At 37.0% G+C, this 22,817-nt stretch overlaps 1 protein-coding gene across 2 annotated transcripts in view; it reads left to right on the top strand.

Moving 5' to 3' along the window:
- DMD (dystrophin) overlaps window positions 1-22,817 on the top strand; it is a 2,107,999-nt gene that overhangs the window by 1,973,073 nt on the left and 112,109 nt on the right. For both annotated transcript variants that reach the window (XM_063083086.1, XM_063083084.1), the window contains exon 63: window positions 1,215-1,276. In XM_063083086.1, the coding sequence (XP_062939156.1) occupies window positions 1,215-1,276 (62 nt within the window). The remainder of the gene's footprint in view (window positions 1-1,214; window positions 1,277-22,817) is intronic.

Raw genomic sequence — 22,817 nt, 5'->3', positions numbered from 1 at the left:
CAACTAATGAAAGGTTTGCTTTTAATGAACAGTAATTTGGGGCCGCATGATAACATAAATGACCACATATTGAGCACCAAAAGGTGTTGGTCATTTCACTATATCAACTAATCCTTTAACTCTCCCAGATGAGCAGGCTTTCCCCAAATTTCACAGGTCGTAGGGAGCAGAGCCCTAAAATTAAAAAACTACACTGACATCATTTGACATTTTTGCCCCTCCAAACTCCTTTTTCTGTGTAGCTTCTGTACTTTCTGGTCCCCTTGAAGTTCCTATATTTAAGCTATTTCTCCTTTTTTCATCCCCACCCTCCCCCCAAAAAGATTATGAATAGGCTTTGCATATGAGTACTGAAATAGCAAGGCTGCATTTTACTTTATCAAAGCCCTGCATGTAATCCCCAAGAACTGGAAATACGATGCTATGGTGATTTATGTAGATGGACCAAAGTAAGGAAAAGTATATGTAGTTATCTCTCTGGGGTTTTTTCATGTAATTGAGCTAAGAACAAAGGTGTTTTGTTCTTTTTGTGGCAGAAGCTGGTAGCCGGCAACCATACTTCAAGAAATGGAAGAAAACTGTGAATACTTCATTCAGGCCCAAGTGCATATAGGAAGAGGTGTAGTGGTGTATAGAGTACTGAGTTAAAAAGACATTCTAAAAGTAATGGGAAGAGGGAAGGTATGATATATTATCAGGCACTGGATATTCCATAAGCCAAAATGAGATACAGGTATCACGGATATGAGATCTGGATATGTGGAAAAAAGAGTAATGGAAAAGTGTCAGGGGCAGTGAAAGCACATGAGAAGTGAGGTGATTTATACACATTGAATGAATGTACAGTATCTCTTAGAGTTGAATAACAGTCAATAGTCAGTGTCCTTTCTGAATGCTCCACATTGAACGGGTGCAGAAATCCTGATATTCGGTTACTGATTACATAACCAGGTCAATTTATTATAACGGAAGTGCAATCGACTTGTGGGTGCAAAAAAGAAACAAATTCTGGAACCAATAATGTTCATATTGCTTTTGCCTTTGAGAATAAAGACAGGGGCCTCTCTGCTTGTAAGAGAAACGCTCTTCACTACACTGTGGAAGTCCTTTGAAGTAAAGATGCCAAGCGATTCAAAAGCAAACCATGTTGTTGTTTTCTTTTCTCTACTACCCATTGCAAATTCTAAAGTCTTTCTTCATATTTTGTGTTTTAGCCACGAGACCCAAACAACTTGCTGGGATCATCCCAAAATGACAGAGCTCTACCAGTCTTTAGGTAAGGACATAGCCATGTTTTCTCCAGGTTAAATGATAGATGACTTTGAGGATAAAGTAATTTGTCATGTACAAGTCACTTGTATAAATATATCATTAGGTTGTTTCAAGGGTGAAAGCAATGGCACCTTTCTATTCCAAAATTGACAATCAGCTTTCTTTTTTTCAGATTCTTTAAAAATAAGTTTTAGAATTTCATTGATCCTGAAAATTCAATATACCTGAGAGGGCCTAAAGGTCTTCGTAGTTTTCTTTGCTGCCTAAAAAGATGGGAAAACACTTGAAATTTACAGTGGGTAGTTTTTCCCACAAAGAAAGAAAACTTTCGAGTTGCTTTTATTGATTTCTTCCGTATGAAACCAAGACAACACTTTTGCCAAACCACGAATGTTTTGTAAAGGAATTTTTTGTCGTCTTTCCAATGCTCACAATTCTTAAAGCCTGGCAGGTCCAGTGTGAACATTTAAATGATTTCTCTACTATGGCTTGTTTTATGTTTGTGTGAGAGCTTGACAGATTTTTTTTCCCCTCAAAACTTGGAATTTTTTGAGCAGGTACACAACTTACAAATAAAGAAAAAATACCAATCTTTTTAGTACTTGACGAAGGTTTGTTCTGTGGTTTTAGATCTGTAGGAAATAATCTGAAGTAAACTCTCTTACATCGTGGCTAGATTTTTGTTGTTGTTTTTAATCAAAAAAGTTAGTCATGTTTTCTCTATCTTTCTAAGTCCGCATTTTTGTAAATGGACATGTTTATAGACTAAAATGCATGAGGTGATCTATTTGGGTTTAAAATTACATGATAGAGCTCATGGGAATCAAGGTGTTTAAACATACATTCTGTGTACATACAAGGGTACTCCAAAAAGTTCACAGAAAAATAGAATTAAAAGATAATATGAATCTTTCCACGAACTTTGTGAAGTACCCTCATATGTGTATGTAGTGTGTATGTGTAGCTATTACTGCTTTTCTGTCATAGGTTCTCATTGGCTAATGAATTGCAGCTACAAAAACACTAAGGGATAGGGTGAAAGATACTAGTCAAAAAATTGTTTTGTTAAACTTTTTCTAATTATAAATGATCAATGATAGAAATTTCTTCTAGAAAATCTGAAAAATATAAATAAAAAGCACAAAAAAGAAAAGTGTTACCTGTAATTCTACTAGCCAGAGATATCTAGTACATTTCAAGTAATATTATGTCATTTCACTCTAGTAGTGTGTAACCTTTTTAAAATTTGAATACAATTGGGATCAGGTAATCTTCAAGTGCTACATTTTCAGCCCCTACAGAATGTTTTTGGCTTATAATGCTGGATTGTTTATACCACACAGGTAGAAAACTTGAATGCTTACCTTACGTTTCATCTGAAGTGGGCAGCAGCTAGCCAAGTCCTCAGGACCGCTGATTTTTCAAGAGAAATTAGATATCTGTCATCAAAAAGCTCATTTAAACTTGTCTGTGGGCCCCCTGAATATAACCTGTGATTTACACAGACTTAGCCCACTTGTAATTTTTCCCACTCTTATCACAGTGATCTCTATTGAAATATTTTAATTTATTTTTATTTTTAAAAAAATATTATTATAGAATTAATACTTGTCCATATTTTTTTGAAGTTTAAAAATACACACAAGCTAGCAAACAAAAAAGGAGAAAAGACAAATCAACCATAATCCACAGAGTTAACTAATTTTTAATAATCCAGTAGGTATCTTCAAAAAGTTCTTTCTATACATATATTTTTACAGAAGTTGAATTATTCTGCTTCATAACCAGCTTTTTTTCACCCCAAAGTAATGTACCATGGCCATATTTCCATTTCTTTGTATAGTATTCTCTCCCGCTTACTTTTATTTTTGTTTTATTTTTTGGCAGCTGGCCAGTATGGGGATCGAACGCTGGACCTGGGGTTATTAGTACCATGTTCAAACCAACCAAGCTAACCAGCCAGCTCTCTGCTACTTACTTTTTATTACTTTGTAATGAGAAGGTACAAACATGATTGATAAATAGCTAATTATGGACTATTAATGAATAAATGTTTGCACCTTCAATAGGAATTAAATACACATTTAGTCATATTTCTAAAATTTTCTCAGTAGTTTGGATGTGGTGGTAAACTTGAAGCTGGTAATCTGGAGTGTTGAAACCTTGGACAAATTACTCAGTCTTGGAAGATAATGGAATTTTACAGTCGTAAGGGATTTTAGATCTCATTTATTGCAAGCTTTCTTTTTTATTAGATCAAGTTATCAAGGTATAATTTGCATATAATAAAATGCAGCCATCGTAAATGTGTGATCAATTCCAATCCCCTTTGAAATTCTGTTTCTTGCTAGCCTTATAACAGACATTTTGCAAATGAATTAGGTATTGAAATTTGCTTTTTGGCTTTCATAACTAATATTTTCAGTATTTCTGTTAAAAGCAAACATTCCTTGGGCTAACTTTTATCCAAGTAGTGACTCATTAAATAACATCTTCCACTTATTGAGGGCCTACTGTATATGTTGCACTTGTGACATGCCAGCTACCAACCTGCATGGCGGATGGTATCAACATCCACATTTCACAGGACAGTGAAGTCAGGTTCAGAAAGGTGTTGATCAGGGATACATGGCTATGCAGGGCTTCACTGGGATTTGCCATGGTCTTCTGTTAGTGTTTTCTCTGATCTCATTGATTTTATTCACTCAGTAAAGTATGTTCATCTTGGTTACTACATACCTGCTACAGATATGTACGAATTGACAGTTTTACCTGTGGATAGAAAGCTACATGAGTAATATTTCTGGAACAGACTATGGTATTTGTGGAAATTGTATGGTGGGTTTCTAGACAGCTGTTCTTTCACTGTTGCCTGGCACACGTGGAATGATTGATTTAATTGTTATGTGTCTATGTCCCTGAGCTGACCTACAAGATTAAGTGCCAGTAATGCCCCTTTCCCACCCAAAATTATATAGTGTTTCAAAGTTGAAATGTAAGCATAATATACTGAAAAGAAAAAAAAAAAACAAAACACCTTTTTTCTTTAATTTTTACTTATTGGCTTATATTTTTCTTCTTCAAGTGGTATCCCATTAGGTCCAAGTTGCTATTTTGAGCTGGATGAAATGGTTGGAAGCCTTCAACTACGTTCAGAAAGATATCATGAGAGCAGAAATGGAGTTGTGGTCTGATATGTCAAATGTTTTAGACCACATCTAGCCCCTCTCTTAATAGAACCTGAACCTCGTGTCTGTGGTGATCTGGTGAAGACATCAAAGTGTTGTTTATCCTCTCTGTACCCCCCACTGTAGACGTATCTCTACTGTAGAAGCTACCGTGGCTCACGGGATGAGTGAAATGCTACGCATTCCTAAATATGCCCATTTCTAAAGAGGTTTCCATTCTGTAATTTGCCAGTATCTCCAAGCAACCTGTTCAACACACCTTTATGTTACCTGCCTCACCCCCAGAAGCATTCGGCTGTTTCCCCATACCCGGAGTCTGAACAGCATAGTATTATATGTCAAAAACATTTCATAAGAACATAAAACAGAACACTTGAGCATTAACTGATGAAAGGAAATATTAATGTTGGAAATCTCTACACACACACACACACACACACACAATATTTATGTTTAAGCACCCTGATTCTCATGGACTTTGTCAGGTAACTTTAAACACAAGGAAATCATCTCATGAGTGTTTAGTCTCCAAATATGTCCAGTCACTAAAAAAGCAGACTTAAAAATTTTAGTGGTAGAGAAGACAGGACCAATTTTTTTTTTATTCAAACAAAAACAACAATGTAGGGCCAGCCTGTGGCTCACTTGGGAGAGTGTGGTGCTGGTAACACCAAGGCCACGGGTTCGGATCCCTATATAGGGATGGCCGGTTAGCTCACTTGGGAGAGCGTGGTGCTGACAACACCAAGTCAAGGGTTAAGATGCGCTTACTGGTCATCTTTTTTTAACAAAACAAAACAAAACAAAAACAAAAATAACAATGTAAGGGGATTCATTTCAGATTTTTTCCAACAGATCTAAAATGGTTTTTTAGAGTGGTCTTTCATCACATGTTAGAAATATTGGCACTTTCCCCTTATTTTTAGGCTGTGTACCTGTACAAAAAAATTCCAAGTTATGAGGGAAAATACTGTCACAATCCCACACAAACAAAATAAGACATAGTAAAGAAATAATTTAAATGTTCACTATGATGACTGGAGAGTCATTAAGAATTTGAATGTCCAGAAAAATTTTTACACCACAGTAACCGTTTGATAGAAGTAGTGCCTTCGATTTTCACGAGGAAAAAATCACTAAGAACAACTTGAAAACAGTTTTCTTTCAGCACTTTTCTATGACTACTCCCAGTCATCAGAGAATAGTGGGGGGAGTGGGATATAGAAAACAGTGTCCCATATCTATTTTTTTGTAGGTCTTAGTATCTTTATCTTTAAAATGAGGATACTGGGCAAAAGTGTCTAAGAATTTTGTTTTTCTCTTATTTGGGGCTGAGGGTGGGGTAGATTGTTTTTAAAACTTACTGTGATCATAATCTTTCAAGAGGTGCCTTTTGGCTGACTCTACAGACACATGGATTTCTATAAGTTTAGTCATTCCTGTTCTTAAAAATGCACATTCTGGGAAAACAAACAGGAGAAGATTATGCCAGCATCGGGCCTAACAGGCTGAGTGAGGCAAGCTGTTATCAGATAGGGAGGCTTTTGAGATACTTCCCACAAGATTCCTCTGGGCCATTCATTTGTTGTTGAGAGGGTATATTCTTCATCGATTCTTACAAGTAATAATATGGTCGATTCATGAGGTAAACTTCAGATTTCTATTAGCATTTTTACAAATGTAACAGAAAGACCGTTGTTCCAATAGGTTGTCTTGGTGATTTAAAACCTAAAGCTCTTTAAGGCTCTAAAAGACATTTGCAAAATTAATACATGTTAGTATTGTGCTCTGGTATTTATTTTGCAATACTAATATATTGATTTACATGAAATGCAGTTATATGATTAAAAGCCTGTCCTTTTCTCACAATTATATCTAGGTCCATAAGTTCACCACTGAAATTTTATGAAAATATTTTTTAAAAGCCCCCTCACACACACACACACACACACACACACACACACACACACACACATAATATGTACTGCTTAAAAATACTTTTAAAAAGTATTTTTTTTAGTTTGCCTTATTGGAGGTATATTAATTATGAACACAATAAAATCTTTATGTGGTCATCCTCATGATTTCTTTCTAAATTGCAATATGAGTTTTTTACATTTGTGATACCAACAATGCAGTACAGGAATACAAGTTTACAGACGATAATGTGAAGAGAGAATCACTAAGCTTCAGATGGTTAAACTGACTTTATTTAAAGCAGTTTATTAAAATCTAGATGCACTGCGTGTTCTGATATTACTTATTCCAGTTTCCTTTTCCTCTTCAAAGGTCTTCTAACGACCAGTTTTTTATCCTCGAGGGGTTTTGGGTCTCCTCCTTTCCTGAAGTTATAGCCAAGTTTTGGAACCAACTATCCGGCATGATGCTCACCCAAGTGATGCAGAAGCTCTCAGTTTTCGAAAATAGGATTTACAAATGTTTTAGGAATTCTTAGGAAGAGTGGTCTTAAAAAACCTTGTGATTTGATGTCAGTCCACCAGCATGTAGTGTCTAGTCTCTTGTCTATGGCCTGCAAAGAGCTTTAGAATGTTAAAATGAGGGCTTAGTTTTAGGGTCTGATGGGTCTGAGGTTGGCATGATTCTTCAGTAGTTCTAGTTAAGAGGACGAGTTAAGTCCTACTTAAGTCAAAGGGCTAAGAGCTTCTTTAAGATACGTGAATATCATCATTAGTAAGTAATTGCAGCTGCCAGGGTAGAGTTAGGAACACTGCCATAAAAATCCTTGTACCTCTTTCCTCAGTTTGCCCAAGACAAAGGAATATCCTGGATGTTTGCTCATTCTCCTCTTTTGATAGGCTTTCTACATTCTATTAAGTATTCCCTCCTGAAATGCTCTTGGATTAGAAACTGCGGGATTCTGAATGACTATGGATTCTGTTTGCATTGGGAGCTTGTCCTAATGCTTTTCTCGGCATATTTTGTAAACTAAACTGTTCTGAACTAAACTGCTCAATATTTAGCTTTCCTTGGCTCTTGCCTCTAGTTCCTTAAGTATTGCTAAGTGTTAAAACCTTTGCCTTTCAATTTTCTACTGCCAGCTTGGATGTGACCTTGGATTAGTCCTTTGCTTTCTGTTGAACTTAGTTTTCTGATATATCACATTGGGCAGTAATCTTTCATCTCTAAATGTCTTCTTTGGATTTAATTCCTGGCTAGAGTAAGACTTGCTTGTATGAATGCTATCAGTCTAAGTCTCCAATTTCTCTTTGTCACCACCAGCCTTGAGGATACGAATAAGATATTTATAATATTTATAATAATTGTATTTTCATTTGTATAGCACTTTATTTTACAGGGTGCAAAAAGTTTTCAGAAATAGCCCTATTTAATCCTTACAAAGCTGTAAATTAGCTGGCAAAAGACCTGAATTTTTTATCAATTTCAGTTTCAGATCTTCTGTTCTGTTGTCCCCTTGAGTATATTTCCTGTTTTCAATTTGGAAAATAATGTTACCATATCAGTGGATGGGGCAACTTTTTCCTCCTTTCTGTTTGGACTGGAGCAGGCTGAGGCTCAAGACTTGATTTGACTTAGGCATACTCACATATGGGTAGAAGATAGGAACCAAGTTCAAAACATACCTTTTTTTTGGTGGCTGGCCGGTATGGGGATTTAACCCCTGACCATGGTGTTATAAACCGCTCTTTAACCAAATGAGCTAACCAGCCAGCTGGAACACACATTTTATGACTCCTAGTTCTCTGTTCTCAAAGGAACATCCGTCACTCCCAGCATGATTTACAAAACTTCTTTATCAGCATAATTAAGCTATGGAATCCCAAATGACATTCTTTATTCCATAGTTGACAGAGTTAGCACAGGAGATTTACTCAGATTTGCAAAATAAATGACATGAGATATTAAGGCTGTTATAAATGTTCTTCATTTACTTCTACTATGCTGCTTATCAAAGGGGAAAAAAAATAATCTGCTCTTTTAACTGTGATTAGGATCAATAGATTTTCCCCATTTGTAAAATAGAAATATAATTTTCAATTCAAAATTTATGGCATTTTAATGGGTATTCTTTTATAATATTTTTTCTTGTTCAAATAACTTTTTTTAAAGCTTCCGATTGAAGAACATCAATAAACAAATATTTCTGAATTGCATTCCCCAAAGCTTATCTCAGAAGGAAACTCAAAAGGAATTGTCTCTCAGACTTCGACTGGTTTCCCATTTAAAAGAGCTACCAAATTGTAGTTTACTTGATCTAAATAAGAGGAACATTAAGGTTACTCCTGCAGCTGTGAGAAAAGTGCTGGATGTGTACAATTTTATGTAGCTGGGTCTGCAGAAGATGATTTTTGCACACGGAGTAAAGGCATCTAAAAGCGTGTCTGCTCTTATTCAGACATTTCCAATATTTCTTCTTTAAGCGCACAAGTCTGATTACCTCCGCACGTCTCTTGGGAGCTGCAGTTTTGCTGGAAAGAAATTCAGAACAGTCAGAACACTCACATAAAATAGAGAGTGAGTTTTTAAAGTCTGTACTCTCTACAGTAGTAATAAAATGACCTAAAAATATTCTGAAAGACTCTCTTATGACACGGTGGATGAATCATTAGCTTATTTATGAATTGGTGATATTCTGTGAGAATGCTTCAGAATTTGCCATTCCACAAAGTCTTGATCGCTTGCATAACTCCAGGGAAGTCCTTGTGTCCTCTCATAAATAGAAGCTTATGTAAGGGGGACAAAGGTGATATATGAGTGTGAGTGTGTGTGCGCGCACACACATATATTTATATATTTACAGACATATTTTTTATGATGCATTAATTTTGGTGAGAAAGTGATCAGTTTTATATTTTGCTTTCTTGTCCTGTAAAGAGGCTGTCACTTTTAGAGCATCGCTTCTCAAACCGTCAAAGGGAGTTGTTTTGTTGTTCTTCAATATATAGCACATCACAGACTTTTAGGTGGTCCTCTTGAAACTGGACAGTTTGTACTCACACCACGTGTAACTCACCACACCAGTTCAGCAACACTCAACCCGGTCTGTACCCTGTTCCATGAGATAACACCAGTGATCATGCATTTGCATGTCATGGCAATGTCAAGTTGCTGTAAAAATTGCTTACCACATTCTCACTTTCTGTACTTGTGAAAGGCCATGTTTTGAGCAGCACTGTTCTAGAGCATTTAATTTTGGGAAGTATACATGTAAACTCCAATCAAGTGACCTTCAGTGAGTGGGTGGAGGGTTAATTAACCAAACAAGAACACCTGGAAAATGTTATATATGAGATTTTGTGTTTTGTCGGTTGAGTCAAATTTAGGCAAAGGAGGGATCTACTTTTTTTTTTTTTTTTTTTCCATTTTGCAGCCCTCCTTAGCAATTATCTTAGAAGCCAAAACATAGAAATTATTCCATTGCAGGAACAGGCCAGGGGTTAAGTGGCGGGGACTCTGCTGCCTAATTTAATGCCTCTCCTACATAATGTATGTAATGTGATATATGTCAAATACAAGTTTGTTTTTATCTAGAATGTAGACTGTGGTATGTGTACTGTTTACATGATGTGATGAATTCAGTGGGGAACTAATTGAGTATACTGTGATTTTCCTGTTGTCACTTTCTGAGTTTAGGTTTGGAGGCAATGTTTTGTAGCAGCAAGATAGTTCATTGACTTTGAGGCTGGAGAGACACAGATTTAAGTTTTCTGGTTCTGCCAAGTTCTCTGTGGCCAAAGAGTAAGCCACTAACATCTTGATCCTCAGTGTCCTGACTTGTGAAGTACTTATGATGACACTTACCTGGAGGAGTGTTGTGAGGATTAGAGATAATATAGGTAAAATGACAGAATGTCTGATATAGTAACTGCTCAAGGAATTATAATTACTGTTATATACTACTGAGATTAGGCATTATTTATTGTTACTATTTATTATTTGTTATTATTACCATATACCAATGCCTCTTTTTGCCCCAAAATCTATGGGATTCCTGAATTCAGATACCAAGAGTTCAGATAGTGAAGGACACCTGGGTTTAGGTCTTCAAGTCTAGCACTCATGGAGCCACTTAATTTTTCTTAAGTATTTTACTTCTTAACCAAGGTACTAGAGATCACCTGATTGCAATGTATCCTAACTTCAGGCAAGCATACACTTACTTGAATTGAAATGCGTATTAGAAAAATAAATTTTCTACTGTGGAAATTTCCTGGAGGCTAATTGGTTTACCTTCCCCAATTCTAAAATAATATACCATTTAGAATAAGAAAGAATACAAGCTATAACCTTTAACTGTGCTTTCAAATGAATTTATTAATACTATTATTAATGTATATGTTTTTAACTTTATATACTCTTCCTGTCTATCTATATCTTTGAGATCCTAAAAGTTTAAATAGACTACAAAATCATATATATGTCTCATAAAAAAACACTGGTAGAGAAACATGCCCAATGATTCAGAAGTAGAAAGAAAGGAGAAGGCCTGTGAAGATCCGACATGCCTGACACGTGGCATAAACATCTAATAAGTGGTGTCAGTGGTGGTGGTACTGTTATGGTTGGGGAGGGGGCAGGGGAATGGCTCCAGAGGTAAGGAGGGATGAGAACATAAAAAGCCTTTATGACATGCTGAGGGTTCTGATGCTAAGGTTTTTGATTTGGGAGATGTTATCAATCAGGATCCAGTCAGAAAATAGAAACCACTCTAGTTATTTCAAACAGAGGGAATTGAATGCAGTGAATTGGTTACTCAAGGATGGAAAAGCTAAGATGCCACAGAGACAGCATGTAGCCTCTGTTATACCTAGAGCTGAAAGGACAGTGGCAAGAAGTGGTGTCACCAGAGCCCCAAATGCCAGGGCTATTCAGCTGGAGCTGGAACCAGTGGCCAGTTGGGACCACTGAGGGAGGGGCAGATGGGTGGGAACTAGAACCAGAAAGAGACTCAGCTATTGCCAAACCTTTTGCTGGAGAGAAAGAGAGAAAAGTAGAAATAGCCTGGCCTCTCCTCTCCTCTCCTCCTGCCCTCTGGTCTTTTGCCAGTGACTCCTATTGGCCAAACTTACCTGGAAGCTAATTGGTAAGGGAGCAGGAAAAATGCTCTGTAATAAAGAGAAGAGCAGAGAATGGATCTCTGAGAACCAGCAAGCAAATGACTGAAGTGTACAGGAGACCTCATGGTTGGTGACGCAACCAACCATCTATGCCAATATGCAGGGAATGAGAAACATAAGCCTAAAAAGCTTTCATCTGACTTTGTGAGTTTAAAGTGACTTAGATAAGGCACCAGAAAGGCACCCTGGGTTCAAAGGAAACTGACCTTAAAAAAGGAAAGAGGAAGTAGCAACAAAAATAAAAATGATCTGCACAGAAATCCAAACACTAAGGATAAACTCCCATACATATGATTACAACACTTGTAATGTTTATAGTTGTTTATGCTTGAGACTCTCGAGACTAAATAATGAACTTCTTTAAAGCAGGAATTGTCTTCCTCGAAATCTTTGTCACCAGGGCCTGGCACCAGCCTCTGAATAAATGAATGTTCATTGAATGAAGCATAGTAGAACAAGGGAGAGTGATTTTTGCTGGGGAAGAAGACGAATACCACTCAAGAAGACGGGAAGATATAGATGATGTTTTCTTAAGGCAGATTATTAAACTGGCAAGATGGAACTCTCTGGGGAGATGGCGTTCTCTCCAGAAAGTAGAAGATAAAGCCTCATTGTAATAAAAATAGGGAATATCAGTTAAGTTGTAGATTTTATTGGCAATTTGATATGTTAGCAAAACCAAGTGAAGTGCTATTGTGTAATTAATTTTGTCCTAAAGGAAATAACTAATTGATAACCAAGGAGATATAAGACCCTTGGAAAAGAGAGTCAATATGGATTAGGTGTTTAAGTGACAAAGGAAGGAAACACTGAACACAATTTGATGCTCTGATAGCCTCATTTATTTATTGGCTCCTTGTTTTAGTTTACGTCTAAGAGTCTGCCAACCATTGTGAATTCTAAACTTTAGGGCAACAAGCAACAAATATTAAGGAAAAAAGGCTGTTTTTCTTCTTAAACATTAAAACATATGTTCAATCCAGAAATTTTAGAAGATGAAGTTAAGTGTAAAAAAAAAAGTGAAAATCACTTACATCTCAGCATCCAGAAATACCATTATCTACATTTTAGAGGATTGCTTCCAGTCATTTTCATGTGCATTTTATATAGTTTGAGATAATATTATGTTTATAATGTTGTATCCTACTTTATTCACTAAATATCATGTCATCGCTTATGCTTAACAATTCTTCAGGAATGTTATTTTTCCCAAGTTGCATTTTATTAGGGTACCACTTTTGTATAAAAAACTTTCCCAATTTTTGAAAATTAATTTGTGACAAAGAAAACTCAAATTCACATTGAATTTATGGAAATAAATCTTTAAGATTCTGGAGGCTTATTACCAACAGGCTTCTGAGAATAAAGCAAGGAAAATATGATGCCTTCTTTCCAGTAAGGTACTTACGTATAAGTGATGTTACAGAATAAAGTCGGTGTGGTCAAAAATAGACAGCCAGTGATCAGAAGGTTGGGAAGTAGCATTTATTTTATGATAAATATAGTTTATGAATTTAAGTGAGCAGTTTTCTACCACAAACATTTTAATGGATAAAATATCCTTTACCAAATATTAATGGTCTCAAGGTGACAAGACAACTGTCCTTGGAAACTTCCAATATTACAAGAAAGTTTTTGCCCTTCTTAGCGAACAAGTTTAGACAGAAACTCAACTTTATGATGAGTTTCTGTTAAGTTTTAATTTTTATAATAACTGATAGGTAAGTGTTCAGTTACCTTCAACTTATCCCTCTGGAAGAATAGAATAGCTAGCAGAATGCTGATCTCAAAACTTTTCTATCTACAGTTCTTACGTTCTTTTCAAGGTTCTTCCTTTTACTGTCAGTTAAAGGCTTATAGCCTCTTACTTCACTTACATTTTCTGGCCCAGATGCAATTAAAGAATATGGAGCTGATAATGATTCCCACAGTTGTTTCTGGTTTTTTTTTTTTTTTTTTTTTTTTCACTGCTCTAAATAAGACTGTGAGGAACATCTTTGTGCATGATGCCCTTTCTGTTTGATTCATAGAAGTGGAATCACTGAATCCAAAGGTATTAACATTTTTAAGCTTCTTGTTATATACGGATGGTCCCTGCCTTATGATTTCTGGACTTTATAATGGTGCGAAAGCAAGTGATAGGCATTCAGTAGAAACCGTACTTCAAATTTTGAATTTTGATCTTTTCCTGAGCTTGCGATATGCAGTACGATACTTTCATGCCATGCTGGGAAGCAGCAGTGACAACAGCTCCCCGTCAACCAGCGATCACGAGGGTAAACAACCAGCACTGTACAGTGTACTGTGTTGCCAGGTGATTTTGCCCAAGTATAGGCTAAGGCAAGTGTTCTAAGCACATTTTAGGTAGGCTAGGCTAAGCTATGATGTTCAGTAGATTAGGTGTATCAAATGCATTTTCAACTTATGATGGGTTTATCAGATGTAACCCCATTGTAAGTCAAGGAGCATCTGTTTTGCCTGAAGCTCTCTGAAAAGGTTGTAGTCATTTATACCTTTAATACTTAAAAGTGCCCATCTAAACATGTCCTTGCCAGCATGGAGCGTTATTTTTACTTTTGCTATTGTATTAGACAAAATAAAACCATCTCATTGTTATTATTTGCATATCTTCAATTACTAGTGACCAGGAATGTTTTCTTTTAAATGTTTGCTGGGCATTTTTCCTCTTTTTCGAGTAATGTAAAAGCAAAACTAATTTAACCAAACAAAACCCTTCCATACTTTTCTGATATCATGCGAGCTTTTTCTCATCGTGTTGAGGGATGCTTGGTGATGATTACATAAATACGGTTTTTGAGTTATGCCTTAGCTTTCTTTTCTCCAAGCTAAACAAGCCTAATCCCTTTATCCATCCTCCATGGACCTATTATCCACTCATTAAGTTAGATTTTCTTGTTCTCCATATTGATTCCAGTTTCTTCACATTTTAAATATATATATACAGATCCCTAAACTGCAGTGATTTTCTTAATAAAGGGCTATTCAGTTATGAATAGAGGAGGAAGGTCGCTTTCTGCCTCTTGAATGATGGAGACTCATTCATACCATACGTATGGTCAGTTTATGTTCACAGTGCCTGTGAGGCATTGATTTTTTTCCCCCATAAATACAGAGTACTCAGAAAGTTCAAAGCCCTTCTCCGGGTAACAGGATACAAAGAAATATAAGACAGATCCCTGTCCATCACCCAAGCTGGTGTGACCCTGGACGTGCAATGGACCTTATGGTATGATAAAACTCTTTGTCTCTTAGAGTAAAGGACACAGTACCAGCCCTACTTGGAACCAGTGGGGGAGTGCTTAAGTTATTCTAAGTCCTTTTTGTCTTTGGAACCCAAATAACAACCATGTTATTTTATTTTCTCTTTTTGCTGATGTGGTAGTTTATTAATGCCAACATACACTCATTTTGCTTTTTGAGGCTAATTTAGATGTCTCAAGTTGGAACAACTGAAGGTCTGTTTATAAATTCAAGTTTATATATATGTAAACACACACACACACACACACGAGGGTACTTCAAAAAGTCTGTGGAAAAATATGATTAAAAGATAATACGAATCTTTTCATAAACTTTTTGAAGACCCCTTGTGTGTATATATAAATATATGTTGCTCGTTGTTGCCTATTATCTTTCTACCTGTTGTGCAAGAATTCTTTTTTTAAAAAAAAAAGCCTATGTCAGCTTTACAAAAGACCTTACTGTCTTCTTTGGAGAATAAAATTGGCATACATGAAATAGTAAATGCTGTATGACTGTGTATACTCACTTAAGATCAAGGTCAAATATGTGGTACCTTATATAGGGAGGAAGAGCCATACTGATTAGAATCATTAGAGAGGGTTGTTTGGAGAGTAGAACAAAGCTTTGTTCTAGGGAGGAATTTTGTAATACTTAGTTAGGTTAAGTAAAATGTAGTGCTAGGATATTCCAGATAGTGTAGCAAAATAAACAAAGGTATAATTGAGAGAAAGACTGGCTTGTTTGCGAGTCAGTGAGAACATTGTTCTGTGAAAATCTACTCCAGATTTTTAAAGAAAAACCTGATTCAGTGCCACTGGGGTAAATTAAGTGCCTTAAATTATAGAATGAGAAATTTAAATTGCATTTGGTTGGCAATGGGAAGACATTGTTGAATCTTCAGAAGAGAGAGATGATGAAGTCTGTTCTGTGTTTAGGAATAGGAATTTGATGGGAGAGCTTAAGGATGGTTAGAGAGGGGAGAGATTAGTTATTTCATTTTGTTTTGTTTGTGGTAATTGAGATGATGAGAGTCTTAGGATAGCAATGGGGGAGAGAAAAGGAAGCATGACTTCAATTTGCGTGAAAATAGTGACAGATTGGATAGGTTTTAAACAAAAGGGAAGAGTTAGAAGATGCCTTCAAGATTTGAAGCATTGATGACACAGAGAATGGTGATACCATTGAACAAAAGAGTAAATTGCATATTGATTGGGGCAATAAGAAATAGATCCGAATTTTATTGATATATGTCTGATGGATTTATTTATAGCTTATCTTCTTACAAAAATTCATTTTTGGCAGCTCATATAAATGTATGAACTTCCACACCATAAGCATATATTTCTCATTAATCCTCTCAGAAGCCCTGTGAAGTATATTATTATCTCCATTGTGCAGATGGGGCTCAGAGAAAATAGGTGATTTGCTCACATAGCATAGCTGGGATTTAAATGTACTTTTAACTCCTAAACCAGTGATTTAGCCCTTGAGCTATACTTTCTTCCTGGGAGGTGACAGTGGCATTTTGAAGAGGAAATACTCTAAAGGCATTTGAAAAGGGAAACTGAAGAAAGATTTTAGCGTCATCAACATGATTTTATAAGATTACTTAGACTTTTATTGCACCTTATAATACGAAGTACTGGGAGCAAGGTAAGGTTCCTAACTTTTACTGAGCAAGTATATATCCTGGATATAGGCTCTCTTTGAAGATTTAAAAGCAATATCTCATTTAGTCTCACAACCGCCCTAGTAACTGGTACTATTAGTGTTCCCTTTAAAAATGAAGAAACTGAAGCTTAGAAAAATTAAGGTTACCTGCCCACACACAGGGGACTGTATAATGATTAAGAAGAGCTGCTTTAGGGTCAAAGGGATCTGAGTTTTAATCCTTAAGCCTTTTCTTTCCTTACTTGTAAAATGGGATTTAAATGACGATATCAAAGTTGGATGTAATTATAAGAGAATTTATATTTTTGTTGCTAACATAGAGTAAGCACCCAACAAACGATGGCCATGATTACTGTTAGTTTATTGCAAAATCTTAACTATACCCCATCAATTTTTCTTCCTTCTTCGTTAGTTTTTCCATTGTACGGTAGTACTCTCCTGGAAGGCAGTGGATGAAGCCAAGAATTTGGAAAAAATCACAGAGAAATGTGGAAAAGAAGATAGATAGATTTCACACTCGTTTTGTAAAAAAAATAAGTGTACATGAATTTAAAAAATCAAACATTACAAGCAGGTAGTATGAAAAGTAAGTCTCCCTCCCACCCCAATTTCACTCCCCAGAAGCAATTTATAGTATAATTTCTGTGTGTCCTTCTGTAGATATTTTATACATATACAAGCATACATGTATAAAAATATTCCCTTTTTATACATTGATGGCATAATAGATACAATGTTCTGTTCTTTGATGCCTATCACCTTTTATATGAGGGGCCTTCAAAAAGTTCATGGAAAGATTTGTATTATCTTTTAATTCCATTTTTCCATGAACTTCTGAAGCGCCCTCATACCCCCTTTTTTTTTTTCTGTAGAGACTGACAGATTGTGAAGAGACTGACAATTGCTCTATGAAGAGTTATGTTTGTATTTTTATAGGACAAAAATCTAGAAATAAATATAACAAGTTTAACATTAGCAATTTGTGGCCTTTAAATCAAAATGGACAACCATCCAAAGCTTTATAAATGCTAACTGGCTCTCATGACCTCAGAAACAAACAAAAGATCATTATTCAAATGGGAAAACAAGATTATGGTCAAAAATACAGAGAGAATGAATTGTTTTATATGCTGACACGTTGAAGGGAGTGTCTGGGACCTGGCTTCTTAATTCGGGATTTGGCTTGCTGCCATTCTTTAATAGAAATGTTCACATCCTCACTTCCTGACTTCCTCCTGTAACACAATCCACTTCAGAACACTCATGACTTTATATGTCATGGTGGTTTAGGAGGAACTGAATCTTAAAAGCTTAAGAAGATCCCAAGGTCTAGAAGCTACTGTAACGGGGAATTCAGCCCTGCTTGCTTCTGGGAAAATTTGTTTTCCAGTCAGATACTTGTCAAGGTTAAAGAAATTCATGGGCTTTCTGTTCAAATTGGGAGCAGTGGGGAGCCCTTAAGCCGCAAGAGTAGGGTTGAAGTCCCACTTAGAATGAGCCTTTATATTTTGTTCTCTGGCTCTGTCAGGGAAGAGATGCTGCACTAGAGGAGAAAAAAGACTTGGCTTCCAGCTCATGTTTTTCTCCTAACTGACCAGGGGACCCAGGACAACTTAGTAAGAGCTTTCTAGTCCTTAGCTTTCTCCTTTGGAAAATGAAAATTTATGATTAGAGATTGCTACTTTTCTTTTTCTTTTCTTTTCTTTTTTTTTTTTTTTTTTTTTTTGAGATTCCACATGTGTATGAGATCACGTGGCATTCGTCTTTCTGTGCCTGGCTTACTTCACTTAACGTAAATGACTTCCAAGTCCATCCGTGTTGCCACAAATGACAGGAGTTCATTCCTTTTTATGGCTGAATGGTATTCCATTGTGTATATTATAGACACAGAGAGTAGAACAGTGGTTACCAGTAACCAGTAACTGGGGAGGGGAGAGGGGAAGGCAAAACAAGGAGAGGTTGGTGAATGGGTATGAAATTACAATTAGATAGGAGGAACAAGTTCTGGTGTTCTGTTGCACAGTAGGGTGACTATGGTTAACAGTTAAGTTTTGTATATTACATCATAGCTAGAGGAGAGGCTTTTGGATGTTTTTGCCACAAAGAAATGATACATGCACAGGGTGATGGATACATTAATTACCCTAACCCAATTATTATACAACATATATATATAAACATCAGATTGTACCCCATAAGCATGTACGTTACAATATGTTAGGTTAAAACGAATTAAGATTTCTAGTTCTAAGGTGGTATAGATTTCATTTTCTTAATAAACATTATACGTATATATATTCCCCCAAAAAATACCTATCAGGAGGAGGTAGAGATAAATTAAAGTTACCTAAAGAATTTAATTCCTGGTTGCCCAGTAACCGTTAAATCCCTCAGCAGTTAGGCAAGAACCACATTCCTGCCTTCAGACAAGATTTAGGCCTTTCCGAACTTACCCTCAGGCTGTGTTCGAAAAGTTTATTTGTAAGTTAGTTGCTTACAATTTGGAATAAAATGTGTTATAAATGGTGGTTAGGTCCCCAAGTCAGAGTCTTATTTAACCCTCAAAGTGCCTGATGCTGTGCATCGTGGTAATAGAATGCAGCTACGTGCCTGGGAACAAAATACTTTTCTGGTAGAAATGGTAGAAACTCCCCCTGCAGGGACTGATTCCTCTACTCTTGAAGCTTCTCTAGATAAGGATTGGACATTTCATCATTAGTAGTCTAATTACCTTCCTGGCCACTCCACCACCCCATTGATCGGCCAGCTTCCCTCTCTTAGGTCCGTATTTTTCTCTGTACAAGAGTTTTTATGACAGCTTGGCTTCCCCGCCCACCTCTCACCCTCTGCCCACTGTTCTGAGTCATGGTTCTTGAGGGTACTGCCCTTACCATCATGCTAATTAGGATTGAAGAAGTGAGGCAGGCCCTCAAGGACTTTGGGTTTCAGAAAGATTTCACCTTGAATCTAGGCTCTGGGATGCAACCTTAGGGAAGTTACTAAACTTCTCTGAGCCTCATTTGAGTTTATCTTTAATGAAGCTGGTAAAACAAAACTCAGAGCTGGATGAGGACTCAATGTCATCAGGTACGTGGAGCGTCTGCCCTTGATGCTCAGTGAATGTTGGCACTCCTGCCGTCGGCCAGCCACTTCTGTTTTTCTCTTGGACTCTGTAGGGAATAATTGGATACAAAAAGGGCTAAAGTAAGAGTCACCTACCTTTTAGGAAAAAAAAAAAAAAAAAAGGCTGCTTTAGGTTTGTCCACAAATAGTTTTGTCCAGGATGCTGGCTGGTTAGCTCATTTGGTTAGAGTATGGTGTTATAACACCCAGGTCACGAGTTCGGATTCCTGGACTGGCCAAGCTGCCAAAACAAAAAAAGCGGGGTCAGACTGAGTTTCGGAAAGCTGAGGTGAGAGAGAAACAAAGAGGTAGAGAAAGGGGGAATGGTTCCTTCCCTCTATGAAGTAGGAAGCAATCAAAAAGGGGGAAGACTTGGGCCGCGCCCGTGGCGCACTCGGTAGAGTGCTGCGCTGGGAGCGCGGCGACGCTCCCGCCGCGGGTTCGGATCCTATATAGGAATGACCAGTGCACTCACTGGCTGAGTGCCGGTCACGAAAAAACGACAAAAAAAAAAAAAAAAAAAAAAAAAAAAAAAAGGGGGAAGACTTGGACATTGCCACTGAAAGAGGAAAGGAGGAAACTCACTCCTGTGGCGCCAGGGCCACCCATGAGGTGGGCAGAGGAACTTGGAGTCTGCCTCATTATTAGATTGAACCCTCAAACTGTTAAAGTGAGAGAGGACATGCTTTATATCAAGCAACTTCCAAGTGCAACATAGTTCTGAGGTGATGAAGAAGAGTCTTTTCCCAGTAACACTGAAAATTTTGTTTTCTTGATTCAAATGTATTGTCCAGGTACACAGAAGGATGAACATGGACCCTTCAGGCACCCTTTATTAAAAGTACCTCCCTCCATGTCAGAGGACAGGGCAGTCCATTATTTAATGAAAAGCTCCTGCTATCGATTCATTTTATAATTGCAGCTGCTAAGTGATTGGTCTTTTTAAAAAAATATTACATACTAGTGACAAAATGGTTAAGTGCAAAATTGTAAGTGTTCATATATAGGTAGACATTCATTTCCAGAAAATTGACTTGTATATTTTAAAATTCTAATTTTCTCTCTCTCTCTTTTTTATTTTATTTTATTTTTTTGGTGCCTGTCAGGTTCGGGAATCCGAACCCTTGACCTTGGTGTTAGTAGCACACTCTACCAAGTGAACTAACCGGCCAGCCCTTTAAAAGTCTAATTCTTATTTTACATCTGGGCAGAATCAGACATGTGAACATCCCATTCAAAATGAATGGCTAAACACTCTGCAGATTTATTTATAAACCCACTATTATAAAATTGTTTTAAACATTAAATTAACTGTCGAGCTGATGTGCATTAGTGATTAGTGGCACCACCTGGTAGCAAGGATGGGGAACTCTGCGACCCAAGATCTCCTTACTGCTAACTTCTTTCTCCACCCCAAGGAGGATTGCAGGGGATAGACGATGCTCCCTATTTGGTCTTCTGCATTTTCTTGCTTGCAGTTCAATTAACATGTCAGTTAGAAATGCATTTGGCTGCAGTTAATAAAGCATCTGATCAACTATGTCTTAACCACATAGGGGTTGATGTTTTCCTATAACGAGAAGTTTGGAGACAGGCAGCAGAGAGCTATGGAAGAGTTGCACGATGATGAGATCTACGCCTCTGTTTATTCTGCTGTATTACTTTTAGTGAGTGACTTTTGATCTCTTGGTTCCTATTACTTTTAGTGAGTGACTTTTGATCTCTTGGTTCGGAGATGACTCCTGCCCCTCAGGCAGGAAGGACAAAGGTCTTTTACCCTCTGAGCCTCTTTGTCATTTTGGAAAGGGAAAAACCTCCCCTGGAGATTGGCCAAGCATTGGCCAGAACTGCCTACATGGCTGCCTCTGGCTGGATTAGATAATTGAGATCCTTCAGGCTTTGTAGTAGAGAAAGGCCAGGGAGAAAGAATTTGGGAAGGGTATTGAGGGAACCAACCTTAAATATCTGTCACAATTAAGTACACCTGAGTCATCTTTCTCACTAATAAGCATTCTTTTTAAACCATTTTTTTTCCCTTTCTTCCTTTATTCCAACTTCTTTATTCCTCAAGAAAGTCTTGTAATCTTTGTTAAGAGTGTTTCAAAAAAGAAGCTCCAGCTCAGGCTATGAGGAGTAAGCAAGAGAATAATTCTAGAGATTCACCATAGCAGTAGAAAAATGTATTATCTGAAGAAAATTCAGATGTAGAATCAATGTCATCAACAGCTTAAACCTGATAAAAGCAAGGAAATTTCTTTCAGAATATAATTCCATTCAAAACACGTTTATTGAGCACCGACATTTATTGCCCTACATGCCAGGGATAAGTAAACACAACATAAATTTTTTAGGGGTCTCCATTTTCTTTTTTCTCTTTTCTTCCTCAAGTATAAGAGTTAAAGACAAAGCTATTTCTAACCAGTTATATCAATCATTTTTATCAGTATTGCTAAAGATTTTATTTTTATTGTATATTGAGTATTTAAACAGGCCTTACTTGGTGCTGACAACACCAAGTCAAGGGTTAAGATCCCCTTACTGGTCATCTTAAAAAAAATAAATTAATTTAAAAAAATAAACAGGCCTTAAATAAGTCTTTGTGGGCTTAGAAATTAATCACTGTTTCATAAATAATGTGGTTTATTTTATATGGAAAATTTTCATTTTTATTAACCTTAAAATGTTCATTGGAATACAGCCTACATCATGCTGGAAACTACCTTTGTGTTTGATATATAAACATACACAACAATCTACTTTCATTACATGTTTGTGTATGTACATAAGCATGTTCATGTCAAAGATTCTTTGCTTGACCAAACTTTGGTCAGGCTCCTGAATCTTCTCGTAGGCCCATCTGTGCGCTTCCTTGTGAAATCCACTTTTAGCAAGAATCCTGCTAAGTCAGTTTAGCAAGAACCCCCCACCCTCGATATCTGATCGCCCTCGGTATCTGATCGCCCTCAATATCTGATCGCCCTCGATATCTGATCAGGATCCTCATCCTCCACCATTCCCCAGGTGATGTCTGATCACCATGGCCTGCCTTCAGCAAGAATCCTGGTGGGTCAGTTTAGCCAGAATTTTCCCATCCACAGACCCCCACCCTGCTCCATGGCTGTAAATTCCCACTTGCCCATGCTGTATTTGGAACTGAGGCCATTTCTGTACTGAGGTCTCTTTTCCCCTGTTGCAGTATTCC

The sequence above is a fragment of the Cynocephalus volans genome, chromosome X, assembly GCF_027409185.1.
Source record: "Cynocephalus volans isolate mCynVol1 chromosome X, mCynVol1.pri, whole genome shotgun sequence".
Lineage (NCBI taxonomy): Eukaryota > Metazoa > Chordata > Mammalia > Dermoptera > Cynocephalidae > Cynocephalus > Cynocephalus volans.
This window is presented reverse-complemented; position numbering and strand designations above follow the sequence as displayed.